General features: G+C 44.7%; 1 protein-coding gene across 2 annotated transcripts in view; it reads right to left on the bottom strand.

Annotated features, from left to right (window-relative positions):
• Nucleotides 1-21478, bottom strand: part of GRIK4 (glutamate ionotropic receptor kainate type subunit 4) — a 475610-nt gene that overhangs the window by 89749 nt on the left and 364383 nt on the right. Inside the window, exons 9-10 of one of the 2 annotated variants that reach the window (XR_013390818.1) lie at nucleotides 6676-6828; nucleotides 3457-3557 (exon numbers count right to left, since the gene is read on the bottom strand). Coding sequence is in view for 1 of the 2 variants with exons in the window: in XM_028708037.2 (XP_028563870.2) it covers nucleotides 3457-3561; nucleotides 6676-6828 (258 nt within the window). In the remaining variant the exon portion in view is untranslated. Of the gene's footprint in view, nucleotides 1-3456; nucleotides 3562-6675; nucleotides 6829-21478 lie in introns of both variants that reach the window. The other variant, XM_028708037.2, reaches the window with a different exon arrangement.

The raw sequence follows: 21478 nt of genomic DNA, 5'->3' as shown, positions 1-21478 counted from the left end.
GGCTCTAAAGGCATCCGGGCTACCATTTGAACAGAGAATGATAGGCTGCACTGAGATGCTGCCAAGGAAGGAAAGCCAAACAGATGGGAAAGCAGCCAACAGAAAGTGGCTGAAAGGCATTCTTATGAACCATGCTGCCCCCTTGTCGAAAACCTCCCTTTAGCATTGGTGTGGCTTGGCTACTAAAAAGGATGCTAGTTAATGGACTGTCAAGGCAAAAGGCAACTTTTTCCACTTGGAATGCCAACTCACAGCTACAGCAGGAGGAGGCTGTGAATCGGGTTTGTCCAAAATGGGCAGCAAGGAACTATGAAAACAACAGATTTTGACTCTTGAGTTGTCTGACAAAGTTGCAAAGAGATTTCTGAAAGAAAGCACTCTTAAGGCTTCAAGGAATTATAGAACTGTAGAGTTGGAGAGGATCATGAGGGTCATCTAGTCCAACCCCCTGCAATGCCGGAATCATAGCTAAAGAATCTCCAACATGCGGTCATCCAACCTCTGTTTGAAAAGTGAAGGAGACTCTAACACCTTCCAAGGTAGCCCATTCCACTGTCAAACAGCTTTTAGCAGCAGAAAGTTCTTCCTAATGATGTGATATGGAATGTTATCTGTTAACTCTGTTCTATCCTGTTCCTAACCTTCACCTAGGATGCGGGTTCAGTTTTCCAAAACCGACCAGTATGGTATAGAGGCGGTGCTATGTTTACAAGCTTCTCCTCATTCTGGGCCTTGCCCAGTGATTGACATTAGGAAGTTTCTGGCCTGTGTCAGGCCATTAGGAAGTTTCACAGGCCCTGTGTCAGGAGCTCGTCCTACACTTGAGTAGGGCCCTGGCAGAGACACATGCCCGACTGGCATGTTCCCTCCCTCCTGGTCGAACGTTCGGGAGCTTCATAAGCTTTCTTCAGCCTGAACATCACAGCAACCAATGCCAACCGACACCGGCACACTTAGGGATCCGCAGAGTCTGCGTAGTTTGCGTGACAGACCTCAGCAACTCAGCATTTTGGCTAATCTACTTTATTTACATATAAACACACACGGAGCACTGCAACATGGCTCCCTCTCTCTCTAGCATCTGACAGCAAAGAGAAAAAGAACAAAGGACAATAGTCCCACTTCACGGAACACAGGAACACAAACATCCTGTCTTCATCACTTCCCACTCTATGGAGTCAAAATATATACCGTCATGTGACAGACAACAATACCATGACTGCAATCATGGAGCAGGAATTCTAACACCCTGGCCCTCACTTCATGCATGCCAAAAGAGCCTGCTTATCGAGGTGGCAGTTCACAGCAGTTCTGAGAAAGTCCTCTGTGCCTGTGCCCATGACCCATGGATTATGCCGCCCACTCTTTCCACATTGGAGCAGCCACCATGGCTTCTGGGTGGTATCTTCCTCCAGCCCAGATAAAGACCATGGGCTGTTGGTGCTCCTCTGCCTATAAGAGTTGTGCCCACCCTGGAATGGCCCCAGTACTTATTGCCCCCTGCCATGGCCTGTTTAAATCCCAGCTGACTGTCTTCTGCTTATTGCAACTTTATCATGCCTTGGCCCCACCACCAGTGGCTGCACTGCGCCTGGACCCGCAAACACAGAAGATCATGAATAAGTTGCAATTTATGGCAAGCTGACAGGTATGGAGATTTCTTAGAGGGGGAATCTTAAGCTGCACAATCCTAGGTTGGGGTGGGAGGGAGTAAAAAGAGTTTTCCCTAGAACAAGCCACTTTGCCTACATTCTGCTTAAAAGATCACGGAAGCTGCCGACAACTTTGCGCAATGGAGCAAATTCTGTAATTCCCTCCCAAAAGCCACTCTCTGAAAAGCAGCGCTTGTTAAGCTGGAAGGATAAAGAGCTTCTTGAAGAAAAGGAAACAAAGATGGATCAGCACTGCAGGCAGTCATATGCTGCTAATTCCACACACACACACACACACACACACAGCGCTTTACCACCACTGGGAGCCTTTCCTAGGCTATCAGGTTTTACTCCAAGCAAAAGACAAGAGACAGACAGACAGACGAACTGAGAAAATCTTGCCTTTGCTTTCTGACTCTGAGTTTCCTAAAAATGGTCAAACTTAACCCCGCTGACGAAGGAGACGCCCCTGCTCTAGGAATGTTCCTATGTGCCCATCTGGACAGCACTGCTGTGCTCCTAAAGATTAAGCACTGGAACTGCTACAATTCCAAAAACTGCTCTGTGCTTTCAGAGGGGCAAAATCTATCACCGCTCTAAGATAGGATCTTGCTGAGGATTCATGTGATCTGATCTTTATAAAGTCTCGTCTCATGTTCAGATAAGCAGTAAAGTCTATTGTTCCTCTAGACAATATACGTCTGCTTTCGCAGGGCTATTTCTATCATTTTCATGGCGTTCCCCTGTTAATTTCCACATTATATTTGAGATGGCACATGATGTTAAAGCCACTATAGTGGAATATAGCACGAGTTTAGTGCTCATCACACTGCTAATTGCAAACATGTTTTTGTTTTTTTCCTGGAAGCATATAACATGGAAATGAGCACTAAGCTTTCATTATATTCCACTACAATCCCAGAAGTTGCTTTTATGTCATGTGAAAGCTCAGATATAATGCATAACTTAACAGCTAGGGAAACATCATGAAAGTGGAATAAACTGCCATATGAATGCAGTCATAGTGGCCATAGTGTGCTGAGAAGTACATAATTCAAAAGTGATGAACTCATTCCATAGCCACTTTTAATAGTCTTTTTACTTTTTAATTTGGTTGTGCATATATCCACCTAGTCTCCACTCCCCACCAAGACACCCTTCCCCCCCATGTTTTTTTTTTACCTCGCACAAAACCTAACTACTTCCACAAACATATCAAGTCCTTTGTTTATCTGTTTATTGCAAATGCATTTTACATTGCAATCCTAAACAAGTTATCTTGGAAATAAACCTCATTAGAATCAATGGGATTTGCTCCTGCATATATTAGTATAGGACTGTGGCCTTAATCTCCCAGTTTTCTCATTGTTCCAAATTGGTCCATAAGTTGCAGTGAAGTAATAATAAAAGGCAACATTGTAAAACAGCACAAACAACCCTATCAAGAGCATTGGGGCAAATTATCATCTGCTCAGGTGCAAATAATTCTTGTTGGAGTAAGTGAGTCTTAAACAGCTCTGCAAAAAGCCAGGTGGATGGTTCCTGGGAGGACATTCCAAAGTTGAATGATGCTACAGAAAAGGCCCTCATATCCCCTCCCATCCTTAGAAAACCCTGCCAGCAATGGGTTCACAACCACGTCTGTACATATTTAGCTTTCTTTAAGGGACAGGTGCGACTAACCTAAAACAAAAGAGCAGAGAATAATCCCATATTCACGGGCGTCATGACAGAAGCAACACCAGGACTTTGAAGGACAAACCAACTTGAACCAAAGTGCTAATTGGAGTAGACATTTCCTTACCTGTCTGAAGCCATTCCTGGTATACTGAAGGATCTTCAGGGCATAGTTTGATCGTTGACCTTTGCTGTTGAATTCTATGTGGCCGGTGAGACCTTCCAATTCTACCTGTCCAAGAGAGGGTGAGTTGCAGCGCCAAATATGGACAATTTCTTTTTATCCCCAAGCACACTGCTCTGGAACACCCACCCTCTCATTTAAAGCCGGAAGGATAACAAATATGCTTCATCTAACATCTCGGAACTGCAGCCATCCATAAGGCAAGATTGGGGCAGAATGCTCTCTCACATTCCTGCACAGGAAAAGCCATTGTGTCAGGGAGAAAGGCTGGGAGCTTTTGGCGAGGACAAGTATCTGATCCCAAGAGGTCTTTAACTCCATCTGAACTGCTAAATTCTCTTTTCTCACCGCACCCTTCCTCCTGTGATTAGAGCTGGAAGTTGTGCTGCTGAAGGCGGGGAACTTAATTGTGTCACATTCCACCGTGTTGCTTGGGATTTAGGGGAAAGAAACGCTTACGGTGCATTATTAACAAAAATACACAAAGTACTGTCATGTTAAGGGATGGTAAACACAGCAAACCACATGCTGCTAATTGCTGCCCATGCACTATGACACTGACAATAACCCTTTTCAGTTTTCCCACCTTGGAAAATCAGGTGGCATTTCTGCAGCTTCCACATTCAGGGCCGGTTTCCCCACAGTAGAATGCAAAACTCCAGGGTGAACTTGGGATGGCACAGGGCAAGTGACTTGTCTGTTATCACAGACGGGCCTTAGGTATGTAGACAGATGAAACCATTACTGCCAGTGTGGTGTAGTGGTTAGAGTGTCAGACTGGGACCCAGGAGACCAGGGTTCAAATCCCTACTCAACCATGAAGCTCACAGGGTGTGACCTTCGGCCAGTTACTGTCTCTCAGACTAGCCTACCTCACAGGGCTGTTGTGGGGATTAAATGAGGAGGAGGAGGAGGAGGAGAACCACAGATGCAACCTTGAACTCTTTGGAGTAAAGGGTGGCATGAAAATGCAACACACAAACAAATAATAAAATAAAACTCATCCGAGACCCAGGAAAGCTGGCACAGGACCTGCTTTCACCAACAGATATTGATTTAATAAAAGGTAATCATCATAGAATAAGGCCTATGTAACTGGTACTCTATCAAGCTGAACATATCCAGGCTTTCCTGCTCCCTTTGGGACTTCAGAAAGGAGCCTTTTAAGTGGTGGCTCCCTACTTGTGGAATGCTCTCCCCAGGGAGGCACACTTGGCACCATCATTGCTTATCTTTAGGCACCAGGATAAAACATTTCTTTTCCTCCAGCTCTTTGGCTTTTAATCTATGGCCTCCTTCAGTGGGAGGGATGTTAGAGCAATTCAGGACAACAAAATACGTAGTTTGGGTATTGCTCTGGAGAGACTCGAAGTATGTGATGAAAGCTACGTACTCCAAACAATCAAGCAGTAGCTTTATGAACACGAAAAACAGTGTTAGTCTCCTCACACTCTGAGACCCTGTTCTCCGGAGGCCCTAGGCATAACTACTTCAGACAGATGTTGTGCCAATTACCTAAAAGACCTACTACTTCCTTCCCAACAAAGAGCTTTTATGCTCGCAAGACTAAATGCCTTCCCCATCAGCAGTGACCACAGGTAAAGCTAAAGCTAAAGGGACCCCTGACCATTAGGTCCAGTCGTGACCGACTGGAGTTGCGGCACTCATCTTGCTTTATTGGCTGAGGGAGTCAGCGTACAGCTTCCGGGTCATGTGGCCAGCATGACTAAGCCACTTCTGGCGAACCAGAGCAGCACATGAAAATGCAGTTTACCTTCCCGCCGGAGTGGGACCTATTTATCTACTTGCACTTTTGACGTGCTTTCAAACTGCTAGGTTGGCAGGAGCAGGGACCGAGCAATGGGAGCTCACCCTGTACAGGGATTCGAACCGCCAACCTTCTGATGGGCAAGTCCTAGGCTCTGTGGTTTAACCCACAGCGCCACCCGCGTCCCGTGACCACAGGTAGATACTAGCAAATTCCTTATCAAGCCTGCCTGTGTGCCTGCAATCAGGGAGTACCAGATTCACTGGACCATATTCTCTTGGACTGCCCTTTGCCCAGCAGACTCCGCAAACAGATGCTGAGCAAAATGCCGGACCTGCGACTCATGGCTCTGAGAGAAAGCCAAATGAGGTTCCTCCTAGTGGACAGGGACAAGGACATTACTGCCTCAATGGCTTCCTTTTTAATCTCTATCCTATCTGAAAGGGTTCTTAATGACTCATCCCTCTAGGGGAATAGACAGGGTGAAGCAGAACAATTGAATGCCTTGTGACCCTCAACAGCTTCACTCCTGTCCCTTTTAAATCTATCTATTTCACTGACTTGAAATGTCTTAACTTGAAATGCCAATACAGGTATTTGTATTGTATTGTAACTCTGCTTTCAAACATGTGAATAAGTTTCACATGTTTGGAAGTGAGAGCTGGACCATAAAGAAGGCTGATTGCCGAAGAATTGATGCTTTTGAATTATGGTGCTGGAGGACACTCTTGAGAGTCCCATGGACTGCAAGAAGATCAAACCTATCCATTCTGAAGGAAATCAGCCCTGAGTGCTCACTGGAAGGACAGATTGTGAAGCTGAGGCTCCAATACTTTGGCCACTTCATGAGAAGAGAAGACTCCATGGGAAAGAGCCTGATGTTGGGAAAGATTGAGGGCACAAGAAGAAGGGGATGACAGAGGACGAGATGGTTGGACCGTGTTCTTGAAGCTACCAGCATGAGTTTGACCAAACTGTGTGAGGCAGTGGAAGACAGGAGTGCCTGGCGTGCTCTGGTCCATGGGGTCACGAAGAGTCGGACACGACTAAACAACAACAACAATTCACTGACTTAAAATGTCTTAACTTGAAATGCCAATACAGGTATTTGTATTGTATTGTAACTCTGCTTTCAAACATGTGAATAAGTTTCAGAGCTTTCTGTTTTGTTTTATGCCGGTTTTCGTGCATGTGTTATTTGTTGTACATTGCCTTGAGGTGCCTTTGTAAAAATACTTAATTTTTTTTTTAAAAAAACCAAACCAACCCCAAACCAACAAATATTTTTAAATCAATATCCCCACCCCCACCACCGTCTTGCTCAGCGTTAAACCCCCCTGGCAACACTTCTCTCCCTCTTCCATCCAAACCATTTATGTTCAATCCTTCCTCACCATTCTCAGATAGTTCATCAGGCTGGTGCCATGCTGCCAGATTTGGGCAGATCCACAGGACAGGGGCTTGACGCCGATCTCCTGGCTCCGGTTCAGCTCCTGAACGGCGCTCACGACAGCGTAGACGGCATCAAACAACAAGGCAGAAGACAGCTGAAGATACCGGGAAGAGAATTGGAATAGGCAAAGGAAGTGTAACCCAGGCCGGAAAATTGCAGAGTGCACAAGGCATCCCATTTATCATGTTTTTAATATATGTCCAGCTCAAATTACTTTATTATTATTTTTTAAATTAAAAACGCCCCTTATTCTAAAAAGCCAAGCAAAAAATAAATATATAGGATTCAAAATCTCATTACTAGCAAAATTGCCCTGGTCACCCAATGTAATGTGTTATTCATAAAATAGGGTGGAATAGAAAAATAACTAGATCTATCAACCAACCAAAGAGCGTTTTAAACTGAGCCAACTGCCTGGGTTTTAGGAAATGTAAATTGATGCAGCAGCACCACACAGGTGCCTTTTTTAACAGTTCAGAAGGAGGGAAACAGGGGTGTATTTATTTGGCTATTTTTATTATTTTGCATGCTTTATTGTGACTCTGCTACTTTTGGGGAAGGGCAGAGTGCTCAGGTGGGCATCGAATTCCTTCCTCTGGCAGCCGTGAATTCTGTTTCTTTTCTTTTCAATTAAAAATAAAAAGCCAGAAGCGACAGCAAGAAAATCGACACCATTCCAACCCAATGAAGAAAAAAATGCAGATAATCTGACAGCTAGTTTCCTCTATAGACATACCTAAGTCATTTCTTCAGTGCATTTTATTTGTCTGCTTAGCCACATCAGAGATATCCTGAACTTTAACAAACCATTCGTATTTGCTGGGGCTTTTCTTCCCGCAGCATATTCTTCATTATCAGAGGCCTTGGCCTCGGATTCCTTCCCTGAGTGACGTCCAGCAGGTGCCCTTAAGAAGCAGGGTCTTTTAAGTTGTGGCACTAATCTTGTGGAATGCCATGGGGAAAGCTACCTGGTTCAAACATGCCAAGTTCTCTAGGGGGATAGTGGGAGGCCAATGTCATGGGATGAGTTGCAGTTTGATACTCATACTACTGCTGTATTGTTTTTAACTGGGTGATTCTTTATTCCTGCTGCCAAATACCATTCCTTTGTTGCTGTTATTATCTGTAATTTGATTTTACTGTTCTAAATTGATTTTTCTCTTCCCCTCCAGGCTTTTTAAATTCCATGCTTTTAGTTCTTAGAACTATTTTGTCTTCCCTGTGCTGATTTTTTTTAGTGCCGTTTACTGATTTGATACTGTCGAATGGGTTTATGCTGCTCTTTGTTAATTTTTGCACTGGCGTTGCTTTTATATATTTGATGGGTTTTTTTTAGGTTTTTTTTAGTACTGCTAATGTATTTTAGTGATTTCAATCCATGAACTGCCCAGAGGACACAGATGATTGGGCAACATAAAAATGCTTAAATAAAACAAAATAGATCTGTTTTGTGAATGAATTTAGCTGTCATTTGAAAAAAAGAAAGAAAACAAGGTAGAACATTTATACAATAAACAATTTACAGTAATAACCGGAGGTTCATTTTCTGCAAGCAAAAGAAAGCAACAACTACATTTTAAGAGCCCCTTAAAAGCTTTCTTTCAAATAATTCAAATGGAAAATATTTGCGGGAGGCAGTGGAAGACAGGAGTGCCTGGCTTGCTCTGGTCCAGGGGGTCACGAAGAGTCGGACATGACTAAACAACAACAACAACAACAAAAATATTTGCATCGGATTTTAGTGCTACACGATCTATTTGGGGGCGGGGGGAGATGGCTGGTGGAAAAATGATGGCTTTGCATGCAAAATGTCATAAATTCAATTCCTGACATCACCCTTGTCTGAAACCCTGAAGAGATGCTACCAGCCAGTGTAGACAGTACTTGATTAGATGAATAAATCGTCTGGCTCAGTACAAAGCTTTTTCCTGTGTCCCTATGAAGTATGTAACTTCTGGTCAATAATGCTGAAAACAAGGATAACTTCACTGCACATCATAAATAAATCTGTCCACTCGTTATGACATTTTCAAAGTCTAAAAATGTACTCAAGATCTTATTTAACCCCGTAGGGGGTAATGTTTTGCAAAGTACACTGATCTGCACTGAGTCACTCTTAAAGAGAAAATAGCCTAATTGACATATGAATCTCTGCCCAAATCTTGTCCCATGAGCCATTTCCCGAGTCTTGGAGAAACTTATAAGAATGCATCTTTATCTGTAAACCAGAGATTATATTATATAGTTGTGACAATTGCCCTTTTCTCTTTGGCTCTTTTTGTCAATAACTCTTCACACTATGTTGATTTCTCAGCCGACTTATCAAGTCTTAATTCAGAATACTGGACTTGAAATTCTTCATCCCAAGCAGGCATCAAGTGCGATGAATTAACATTCATCTCTTCTTGAGTAATATATCTGTTATGCACCACTAAATCCTTAAATCACAAAACATTATGTAAGACTCCCAAGGGAAAGTCTCCTAAAACATCTTGTAAATTAAATTTAGAGTCCTACAGAAATACACCCAGGCTCAGTTTATTTCTGTACTTATCCCAGGATTTCAACAGTTACAGTGGTATTAACTTCTGCCCGTACAACCTTTAGCACTTACCGTATTTTTCGCTCTATAACACGCACCTGACCATAACACGCACATCGTTTTTAGAGGAGGAAAACAAGGAAAAAAATTCTGAATGAAACAGTGGATGTATCATTTTTGTGCTTCATGCTGTGGCCACAGACATGTGATCTGATGGTGAATTTGGGGTAGCTCAATGCAAAGATCCTGAGGATCCATGTGGATCCATGCTTTTTAACCACATTTTTGCACCATTGCAGCCCCAGGCAACAGTGGGTGTGTGATTTTTGGGGGGCAGGCTGCTATGTGATCTGATGGTGAATTTGGGGTGGCCCAATGCAAAGATCCTGAGGATCCATGTGGATCCATGCTTTTTAACCACGTTTTTGCACCATTGCAGCCCCAGGCAACAGTGGGTGTGTGATTTTTGGGGGGCAGGCTGCTATGTGATCTGATGGTGAATTTGGGGTGGCCCAATGCAAAGATCCTGAGGATCCATGTGGATCCATGCTTTTTAACCACGTTTTTGCACCATTGCAGCCCCAGGCAACAGTGGGTGTGTGATTTTTTGGGGGCAGGCTGCTATGTGATCTGATGGTGAATTTGGGGTGGCCCAATGCAAAGATCCTGAGGATCCATGTGGATCCATGCTTTGTAACTACATTTTAAGTGGGGAGTGAAGGAAAAACACAGAAGGGACAAGAGAGCGGTGTGCAGAGAAGCAGCTGGCTAAGAAAGCAGGAGAGGGATTTTACGGGAGGGAAGAAAGAAAGGCAAAAGTTTCCACAAACCGAAGCCAGCTTTCTCTCTCCTCCTGCATGTTTTCTGGCTGCCTGCGAGGAGCACGGAGAGGAATTAGAAGGAAAGACCTCTGCTTTCCCCTCTGCTTGCCTGGAGGGGAGGGGATTTGCCTGCTCTTTGTTCCGTTTGAGCAAACACAGCAACGAAACAGAGGAGGGTGGGCAGTAAGACCCTGAGGCAGAATGCAGGAAAGCAACCACTTCCTCTTTTCAGGTTTCCCTCTCGGACACAACGCATGATTGATTTTTGCTGATTTTTGTTCCTGTGCTCCCCTAATCGGCTCCAGGGACCCCCCCCCCCCACATTCGCTCCATAACACGCACAGACATTTCCCCTTCCTTTTTAGGAGAAAAAATCTGCGTGTAATAGAGAGAAAAATACGGTATATTTAGCCATCTAAGATAAGGCCTTTCGAGGGATTGATAGGAATGCCTGTTCCAACTGGCGATGTGGCTGGGACTCATATTTCCGGGCTTGGAAAATAACAGCTCTCTGGTGTGCGTAGTGCTCACCTCAAATGCAAAGTGAGGATGGTGACATCCAAATTCTCCTCTGAGCCAGATAAGAATTCCCTCCTGGCTATGCTGTCCTCTTTCTGACACCCACTGATTCTCCAGCCTCCCACCACTTTACTTTCTGATTCAATGCTTTGGTGGTGGTGTAAAGGGTAGGAAATTGAGAGAAAGAGGCCTCCTCCCTGTACTGTACCTAGAGGTAAGGTAAAGGTAAAGGACCCCTGGACGGTTAAGTCCACTCAAAGGCGACTATGGAGCTGTGATGCTCATCTTGCTTTAAGGCCGAAGGAGTCGGCGTTTGTCCACAGATAGCTTTCCGGGTCATGTGGCCAGCATGGCTAAACTGCTTCTGGAGCAACGGGACACCGTGATGGAAGCCAGAGTACATGGAAAGGTCATTTACCTCCCCGCCGCAACCATACCTATTTATCTACTTGCACTGGTGTGCTTTCAAACTGCTAGGTTGGCAGGAGCTGGGACAGAGCAATGGGAGCTCACCCCGTCGCAGGGATTCAAACCACCAACCTTCTGATAGGAAAGCCCAAGAGGCTCAGTGGTTTAGACCACAGTGCCACCCAGATTGTCCTACTTACCCACTTATCCTAGAGGATAAGTCTACAAATGGCTACTAGTCACAATGGCTATGTTCTGCCTCAATGGTCAGAGGCAGTAATGCTTCTGCCTACTTGCACAGGAGAGGCAGAGTGATCTTGTGCTCAGGTCCTGCTTGGGGCATCTGGGTGGGCGCTATGAGAACAGGGTGCTGGACTGGTAGGCCTGATCCTTGGTATGATGCTCTGCACTGGCATGAGGTTAGTTACAGCAGCCCCCTGCATAAATGTAGCCTTCCCAGGGGCTACTGACATTTGCAAATTCAGATTGTCCTTGAAATAAACCAAGTGATTGCCTAGTGTTTGGGTTGTGATTAGCCAATAATCCTATGACCATTCTCTCCACAAGGATCTTATACTACGGATTGGGGGGCATTTACCTCAGCGGCAGACCAGCTGCTTCTTTTGCATCCAGAAGATCCTATGTAGAACATCTCTGGCATCTCCAGGTAGGGCTGGGAAAGATCCTTGTTTGAAGCCCTGGGGGTCGTCTGCTACCAGTCAGTGTAGACTATATTGAACTAGATGGACAACTGTTGTATAAGGCAGTCTCCCTATATTCAACAAACTTTTACCCAGAGTAGACCCACTGAAATCAATGACCACAAGTACCTTAGGCCCATTAATTTCCATGGGCCTACTCCAGGGGTCGGCAAGGTTTACCTCGTCTGGGCCAGTTCACTCCAGCGGAGATCCCTCTGTGGGCCGGATCGAGCGCCCGTAATTTCCGGCGTCTGTGTCTGCGCAGACGCGATTTTCGGCACCGCGGAAGTGAGTCCCTGCACCACACCGGTTTAGTGTAGCACGCGGGGACTTGCCGAGTGGGTGACTTGTGGGCTGGTTAAATGACACCCGTGAGCCGCTTGTGGCTCATGGGCCTTAGTTTGCTGACCCCTGGCCTACTCTCAGTAAAGGTTAGTTGACCAGAGCTCCTCTATTCCTAATCCCGGTCTCGCTAAACTCTCTAGGTCCCTTCCTGCACGCAGGACTTTCATATCTGACAATACTGCTTTGGCAAAGGAGTACCCAATCTGTGTTGACAGCCCAACTTAGACTCATTTGCTTCTAATCACTTCTATTTATTCCTCTAGACTCAGGTGGTACTTATTTTTTTCCCCCCAACCCCAATCCCATTGGTTTCGTTTCATTTTTCATCAAGTTATTAACTGGTCATTTTCTCTCTCCTCCTCACTGCTATGACTAAGATTTCACCTTTAATTATCATCACTTCCTGCATTTTCTCATTGTTGTCGGTTCCTTATTATTATCAAAGCTCGGTTTCTCCTAACTAACCTCTCTCCTCAGAGCGTCTCTCCTCAATTACCATTGTGGGGGCTCGGCGAGGTGTCTTCACTTCAGAAATCCCTTGCGTCACCTCACCTTCTCTGGCATGTGAGCAAAATTATTTCTGAGAATACCTACTGCTTGTGTCATTTCTCTCCTCTAGCTATTCTGCACAAACAACTCTGGATGTAATTAATTCCCCAAATGGACAGTGCCTTCCTTTGAGCTTCTGTAGGAGGCATGCACCTTCCAGATCCCTCCTAAAGCTCTTACTCTTTGCTATGGGGAAGGCTTCTATTGCTTAAGGAATGTTCTTTGGTGCCTTCATATAAGTAAGAAGTACTATGGGTAAGAAGAAATGTACTTTGCACATGCTTAGAGGCACTCTGCACTACAGGTTGCAGGAGGAGGGGAAATATGTAATGGGGAAACATATTCCAAGGCACAACACCAATTCAGGGTTGTAAATTATGGAGGGCAGGCCCTGCAGGAGCCCTCCCACCCAGTCCCAGGAAAACTATCCCTTTCCTGCACTTTCAGGTTTCATTTTTTAAAAAATTTCTCTGCTTTCTACTTACAGAGCTATAAGAAAAACCGTGAAGGCAATATTTTACCTGGTTACTTAGCAAGAAAAAACATGCCCCATCTTCCAGGATGTAGTGTTAATAAAGGAAGTCACCTTCCAAGCCCTTAGCTCCTAATTTTTAAACATAAACACATGAAACCACCTATATTTAGGACTTTGCTATCTGATACTTTTTATTATCTCCCCTCTACCCTTGTATCTCTAGTTTCTCCACTACCAAAATGTCTTGTTAATGGCCTGCACTAACGATGCTACTTTCTCAAAAAGAGGCTCATAGGCCTATAAGAGATCAGCTTGAAGGTGACATGATCTGCTCTTGCATCTCAACAGCTGAGTCTTTATACTAATGGGGAACCTTTAACCCTTTAGATATTACAGTACTGAGCTACAACTCTCATCTGTCCTAGCAAGCATGGCCAAAGGCCAAGGGTGATAGGAGTTGTAGTGTAACAACATCTGGACTCACCACAACTGATTTATACTATTTTCTTTCTCCTAGAAATTAGTGGCAATGTCCCATGCCCCTGATCATCTATCAGTACAACAATTGGGGCATACTTTTGGTCCCTGGTTTGTCAACACCTTCCTATTCCACTTCTGTGATGTTCCCACTCCAAGGCTCGATTTCTGGAAGCTTTCAAAGCAACACTTGTTGTCAAACATTTTCTAAACTCTGCCTCAGGTGAGCTCCATTGCCATGCTCACAATTATGTCTTGAGGGGAAACGACATACATTTGCTGGTTTGCATGGCATGGTGGGAAGATTTGCGCTTTTGCAAAGTTTGGGGGTTTTCCTGAAGGTCGCTAAGGGAAAGGGGTCTCAGAAAACACAAATGTTGTTAAGCCCTTGATCCTTGATCAATGGATGCACACCGTTCTCTAGTTTTCTGTTCTCTTGATTTTGAGTTTTTTATGCAAACCATCCTGGATTTTTAACCTCACGCGAGATCCTCAAGGTTTGACGAAATAACAGCATTAATGTGAAAGAGTCCAAGATCCAGCTTGCCAGTAATAGGTCAAAAACATCCAGTATATTTGGGTGTGCTTTCCATTTGTTACCTCCATGTCAGAAATCCAGCTTGTCATCTTTAATTGTCTTTGGTCCGTTTTTCATCTCCTTTTCCCTTCCTCTGCGCAGTTAACGATCTCTTATTAGCTACCACAAATGATGCTTGTAGATCTTAATGAAGCATATGACACTATTGATTGGGATATTCGACTTTGTAAGCCTACAAACATTTGCTTCAATTCCAGGAGTGGTTTTTATGTTTGCCAATGTCTCTTTTTGTTTAATTTTATCAGACAGGATGATCAAGGACAGTTTTCTATGAAGCTGTATAATGGCTGTACACATGCAATCTGGAGAGGGTGGCACTGAACATTTTTCAATGTGGCTTCATGCCACTGTCTATGGCAGGGTTGGAGAGCCTCAAGTCTGGAGGCCAAATGTGGTCCTCTGGGCATCTCTGCCTGGCCCTTAGGACTCTACCCAGCCCACACCCTTCACTGGTCCTGCTCTGCACCCTCCTAGAGTGATTTTCCTAGAATATGATCTTGAACTGTGGTAATGCCTCTAGTTTGCATGGATGGAGAGGGGGTGGGTCTGACCACACCCACTTAGGCCACACCCACCACTGGTATCATGCTCCTGGAACATTGCCCATGAGAGGTTGCAGCAGTTGGGCCAACAAATTTCACCCATTCCTGCTCAAACTAATTTCCAAAGTTTGGGGGTTATGCTAGGCAGAGGTGCTCTTTCAGATATCAGAAAGGGGAGAGAGGAACAAAAATATCATTGTTCACAGAAGAAAGTCGCAAGAAAATTGAAAGGCCCACCCTTGGTGGTCCACTCATACATATTCATAGCAAACTCAATTCTCCAAGTGAGGAGATTTAACACAGCCCAAATGGAAATTTTGGGGGAAATCCAAGGTTTACAGGAGCACAAAGAATGGTCAAAAACCCTAAAGAGAGGAGGCAAGAGAAAGCCCCAAATCACTCAATTTGGACTGAGCATGCTCAGGGTTGGATTGGGGGGCTGAGACAGAAAACCTGGGAGCAGATGGAATGGGGTATCATGGGAAAGGCCATGGCCGGCTGACTAGAAGCATGAACACAATATTCCGCACTGCACCAGTTTGCTTCAAGTAGAGATGTCGGAGAAAAGCGATATTGGTTCTCTTTTCAGGTTGCATTTGTAATTGCACTTCTCAAATAAACATGCGATCTGAAACACAGCTATCCTTCAACAATTGCACTTCTGCAACGCTTGTGATGCAGTTTTCCCACCAAAACTGTGAGCGGAGCGCTGAAATCTAAACATTTAGGGAAAGTGTGCATGCAAATGTTTAAGTTGGTGAAAATAATGCGCAAAAATACATATTAGGAATATGGGCTTTTAAATCTGCATATTACTCAAAACTGCACTAAAGTGTGTGTGTGTGTGTGTGTGTGTGTGTGTGTGTGTGTGTGTGTTATTGTATATTCACAAATGTGAAGAACTGAATTTAAGAATGGAAAAATAAGAAAACAAGAGAAAATGGATGGATTTGTCCATCCTTAGTTTCATAACCCACCTCTTATGAAGATTTAATAGCAAAAATAGCAGTACCTTTTAAGTGCATTTTTGACAGTCACTTTTAAATCAACTTTATTCCATTGGTATCATTTTTATTCTGCCCTTCCTCCAATAACTTTATGGGATTCTCATGCAAGGTTCCTCCTCTGCCCATTTGGGGTTTCTGAATTGCTGCCTCAGGGTTTATTCCCATTGCAAACATGGATTTGCTATTTTCTCTGCCACTTCTGTTTTGTTGTTGTTTGATCAGAAAAGCAATCAGGGTTGAGGAGCTGAGGGACTGAGTGGTGTCTCCAACTGCCAACTTGAAACACTGCTGCTGTGTGTTAGCTGGGGCAAAAGGTAGAGTCGGGGCAAGTGGTTTCTCTCTCTCTCTCTCTCTCTCTCTCTCTCTCTCTCTCTCTCTCCATTTTATTCCAGTTCCAAGCTAATGTACATTAGGGAGCCAGGGAATCAGGCCCCTTGGGAGAGACAAAACTGCCCTAGCACCACCATCCCGCCTCACCCCACTTGTGAGAGCCAGTGTGGTGTAGTGGTTAAGAGCGATAGACTCGTAATCTGGTGAACCAGGTTCGTGTCTCCACTCCTCCACATGCAGCTGCTGGGTGACCTTGGGCTAGTCACACTTCTCTGAAGTCTCTCAGCCCCACTCACCTCACAGAGTGTTTGTTGTGGGGGAGGAAGGGAAAGGAGAATGTTAGCCGCTTTGAGACTCCTTTGGGTAGTGATAAAGCGGGATATCAAATCCAAACTCTTCTTCTTCTTCTTCTTCTTGTGGGCCTTTCCACTTTCATGCGGATCTGCATTACAGCACAGTCTCTGCTGTGGTGGAGCCCCTGCAAATGGTAGCCCACCTCTCTGTTGATGGAGAGGTGACTGCATGCCATCCAACCTTACTCTTAGCCCCTAGCCATCAATGAGTCAGTGGTGATCATTGTGCTTCTATTTATCTTGCTGCTTTCCTGGAAAATATTGCTTTTGTTATTCTACTGCAGGTTACTGCAAGGTGCTCTATTATGAGATGACAGGGTATGAAATTTATTTTAATGAATAAACAAACGGATTATTGGTCTTGCATAAATTAAGGGATTCCTGTGAGCCTTGGAGGTTCTCATTCCTCTTTCTTTCCCTCCTTTTTAATTAATTTTTTTTTAAAAAAAATAATCTTCTCCTTGGACTTGATCCCATAGACTCCTTTCCTGAAGTGTATTCTGCCTTAGACCTGATCCTGTCACAGCCTATTTCAGCACCTGCAATTCATGACTCCCACTCACTCCCAAAACCCATTCTACTGCCTTTCTTTGTGGCATGTTTCTCTCTGCCTTGATGCTGACCAAAGGTGGACCAGTGGTTTCGGTTTCACCTAGTTTCTCGTTCTTCCAAGTTTAAATTTAGTTCTCCAGACAGCCATATAATATGCAATTTTTTTTTTAAAAAAAAAGTCCTCATGAAAACTCACCAGCATTTTAGTGCAATTTTCTTCCAATATAGACATGCTTAAATGCCCTTTTGCCTAATATGCATATTATTGCAAAGCAATTTCCCCTAACATAATGCATTTTTTAAAATGTTAATTCCACTCATATGTGCATTTTTATGCACTCTACCCTAGTAAAGACACAGGTGGCGCTATGGGTTAAACCACAGAGCGTAGGGCTTGCCGATCAGAAAGTCGGCGGTTCGAATCCCCGCAACAGGGTGAGCTCCCATTGCTCAGTCCCTGCTCCTGCCAACCTAGCAGTTCAAAAGCATGTCAAAGTGCAAGTAGATAAATAGGTACAGCTCTGGCGGGAAGGTAAATGACCTTTCCGTGTACTCTGGCTTCCGTCCCATTGCTCCAGAAGCAGTTTAGTCATGCTGGCCACATGACCCGGAAAGCTGTCTGTGGACAAATGGCAGCTCCCTTGGCCAGTACAGCAAGATGAGCGCAGCGACCCCAGAGTCGTCTGCAACTGGACCTAATGGCCAGGAGTCCCTTTACCTTTACCCTAGTAAAGGTAAGGTGAAAGACCCCTGGACAGTTCAGTTGAATTCAACTATGGGGTGCAGCGCTCATCTCCACTTTCAGGTCAAGAGAGCTGGTGTTTGTCTGCAGACAGCTTTTCTGGGTCATGTGGCCAGCATGACTAAACCGCTTCTGGTGCACAGAAGACCATGGTGAGTGCCAGAGAGCATGGAAACATTGTTTACCTTCCTGCCACATCAGTACCTATTTATCTACTCGCGCTGGTGTGCTTTCAAACTGCTAGGTTGGCAGAAGCTGGGACTGAGCAACGCGAGCTCACCCTGTTGTGCAGATTCAAACCACTGACCTTCCGATTGGCAAGCCCAAGAGGCTCAGTGGGTTGGACCACAGCGCCACCTGTGTCCCTCACCTGCCTTATGACATGCATTTTGTACACATTATTGGGCTAGAGAATTGCACTGTAAAATTCAAGAAGTACGAATTCTAAAGGATGGTTGTATTTCCTTTCACCTATTATTTCAAGAAGTGAGAGTCAGGCAGGTTAGTCTTTAAATGCAAATTAAATTGACGTTCTCCGCCTTCTCCACCATTTACTTTCTTCTCAATCTCAACATGAGGAACGCCCAGCAACATCTTCTTGGTGAAGCCTGCCATCTGCAGAAGCCTCCCCGGTTCCTTTCTGGCTCATCGGTTCCCAGCTTGTTCCAACCCTCGCCTGAAAACCATATTTCCAACTTCCGTCTGGGTCTCTTAATTGCCAACTCCCTCTGCCACTATTTATCTGTAGTCTTATTTAATGCAATAAAGCAATTTGTGATTCTGTTCATATGGCAGATGCCGCAGACAATTAAGTAGTATTTCTCCATAAGAAGGCTATTGTGTGGATCCTCAGGGCTTTCCTGCCACCCACTTGGTATGAAATACATTCCCCTCATCTCTTCCCACTCAAAACCTTAGATCAAATCTCCAACCCTTTAGAAAAACCTCATCTTTTTTTCTTTTTGACATTAATAGCCCTTTTGCAAACCTCCGCTTGTTTGCTTATTATCGTATATTGTATCATGGGTGGAGTGTTTTAATTTTTGTCCCTTGTCTGTTGTAAATAGTGCTAATGAATTATAGCAAAATGCAATCTGGGGATTGGGGCGGAGGTAGCTAGTCAGCGGCTTCCTCTTCTTTTGTTCCAGGGCTTAGCCAAAATCACTAGATGAGACCAAGGAAGCTCCTTCTGGAAACAGCATAAAAAGTAAAGAAACTGAATAGTGGGGAATATTTCTTCCTCCCCTCTAAGAGCATTGAGCTGCTTTACTCCTGCACACTGGTCACTCATTGACTATGGCAAAGGGTGTGGAACTGCATATACAAACAAGGCATGAGCTATCATGAGACTTCACAACAGTCAGAATTTCCATTTGACTTGAAAGCAGAGGCTTTTCAATAGTGATGGATTCAGCTGCCATTCCTAGACTAAAGGGAATGTCTGCCCTGTGTTAAATATAAGCTTGTAAGCTTGTAGGGGCAGAGACCCATCCTCATTTAAAATGCCATGCACAAGAATGGGCCTACGCATCTGAATTATTGAATGGGTAAAACAATATAAAGCCCATTAATCACAATTTGCACATCCCTACAATTAGCACTCTCAAACCATGGGTGTATTGTTTGAAACTTTAAGTAAAATTTCCATCAGAATAAAGCCCAAAGGTGAATGAGGCTGTTCTAACAAACTCTGTGAGCATAAATCCTGCATTTCCTAGGAAACCACACTTGGAGATCTCTCAAACAGAGGTGTATATATAGAGACAGATATAGAAACAACAACAACTATATCTTTGCCCCCAAATTTAACACAGTAAAAAGAAGTGCCACAATCCATTGGTACAATCAGGGTTTCTGTCAATGAAATAAACAGTTAATTACAAACATCTGCTTTAGCCTACATTCTAATTACCTAATCTAGCCATCTGCAATTTTAATGATTTCCCCTGATTTCCTTTCTTTGCAGTGTGATTAATTGGAAGTTTTTTTTCTTTTTCTTTTTTTCCAGCAAATACCTCCCTGCTCCTTTTGCAAACATGCTCCACTGTCTCCTAGCAAGAAAGCCTTGGGATTTCCGTGGCTTACCGGTATGTGGAACCTCCTGGCAGGCCCAGCTGTCAGGGATTCGGCACTCAGAGCTTCCTGGGGAGGTTCAGCTCCCTTGAGGTTGATGGGTAAACATGTAAATCCCTAGGCAGTTGGGACCTTTCCTTGAATTGCGCTTTGCTAAAGTTTATTGACACCAAATGTCATAAGGAAAACAATGAACAATTCCCTGTGTGGATTTAAAAGTCCTTCCACCATGGATAATGAGTGGTTCCCACAAACCAAGACAAATGTTGCTTTTGTGTTGCTAGGAAAATACTGTTCCGGTGCATATGACACCCTGTGAATCAGCCACTTTATGTTGTGATGTCTCTGGATGACTGCAGCAACAGCTGTCTGAATGCTACCTACAAACACTCATGGAGGGCTCCTTCCAGTCTCGAGTTGCCTTCTGCTGTCTCACACGACGTCAGGAACTGGGCAGAGGAAGAATGGTGAAGACCGTCTCCCCAGCCTGACCCTTCCAGAGAAGAGGAAGACAGTTCAGAATTACAACAGGGGTTTGAGGGAGGTCACAGCTTAGAGGCAGATTAGGGGGAAAGCTGGGAAATAATGGGAGAGGAGAAGGAGGCAGAAGAGGAAGAGGAAGCACCAGTGAGGCATAGTGTCTTTAGAAAGCATTCCAGACACACACAGCCTCTCCCAGAACCTGGCGAGCCTTGAAAGTAGGAGAGCAAAGAGCTCAAAGGCAAAGGGCACTTGTCAGCACCTGTAGGGCTGACACATGAGGAAGTGGGAGAGACAGAGACAGAGGGGGTAGAGATTCACTCGGGACAATGCCATTATCCAAGAGGCTGGGTTCCAAAGCCTCTCTCTGTAATTAATGAATAAAAAGCAGACGGTAAGAGGCATTCCTTGTCTTTGTGCTTTCCTGGGCAACCGGCCATGGGAGTTGCTTGCATCCACCTGACGCACCCATTTTCTGGCAGTGCCATGTCTGGCCTCATCTCCCAGCAAGGAGTACTTAGTGCAGGGGTCAGCAAACGTTTTCAGCAGGGGGCCGGCCCACTGTCCCTCAGACCTTGTGGGGGGCCGGACTATATTTTGAAGGGAAAAATGAACGAATTCCTACGCCCCACAAATAACCCAGAGATGCATTTTAAATAAAAGCGCACACTCTACTCATGTAAAAACACGCTGATTCCTGGACCGTCCATGGGCCGGATTTAGAAGGCGATTGGGCTGGATCCAGCCCCCAGGCCCTAGTTTGCCTACCCATGACTTAGTGGCTCCTGCAACTTTTCTTCAATGCAACTTCTTTCTGCTGTCAGAAGAGACCAGATACTGCTGGAGGCTGAGGATGCTAATAAGCAGTATTACTGAGAGTGCAGGCAGGGGGCTTTCTTCACATGCCTTAGCTATCGGTTCTGACAGCTGCTGCTACAGTCACCCAGGCTTCAGAACATGGGTTGACAGCTTCCCGGGCTGCTGTGCAAGAAGGACCACTGAGCAGCGGCACCACGCTTCCTTTAGCAACGAAAAGGAAAGAAGCAGGAACAATTTACCAGTGAGAAGTGGCCACTACTCCATGCCATACAGAACATCTCTTCCCGAGAAATCTAAACTAGTTTTACCATCGTGGCTTTATCAGAGGATTGATTTGCAAGGGAAGGAGATCTCCCAACAGGACCAAAACAAGAGTTCCTTCAGGACTAATCAAAAGCTGGTTTCTACATG

This window comes from Podarcis muralis, chromosome 15, assembly GCF_964188315.1.
Source record: "Podarcis muralis chromosome 15, rPodMur119.hap1.1, whole genome shotgun sequence".
NCBI lineage: Eukaryota > Metazoa > Chordata > Lepidosauria > Squamata > Lacertidae > Podarcis > Podarcis muralis.
Note: the sequence above shows the minus strand (reverse complement) of the source record. Positions and strands in the feature narration are given on the sequence as shown.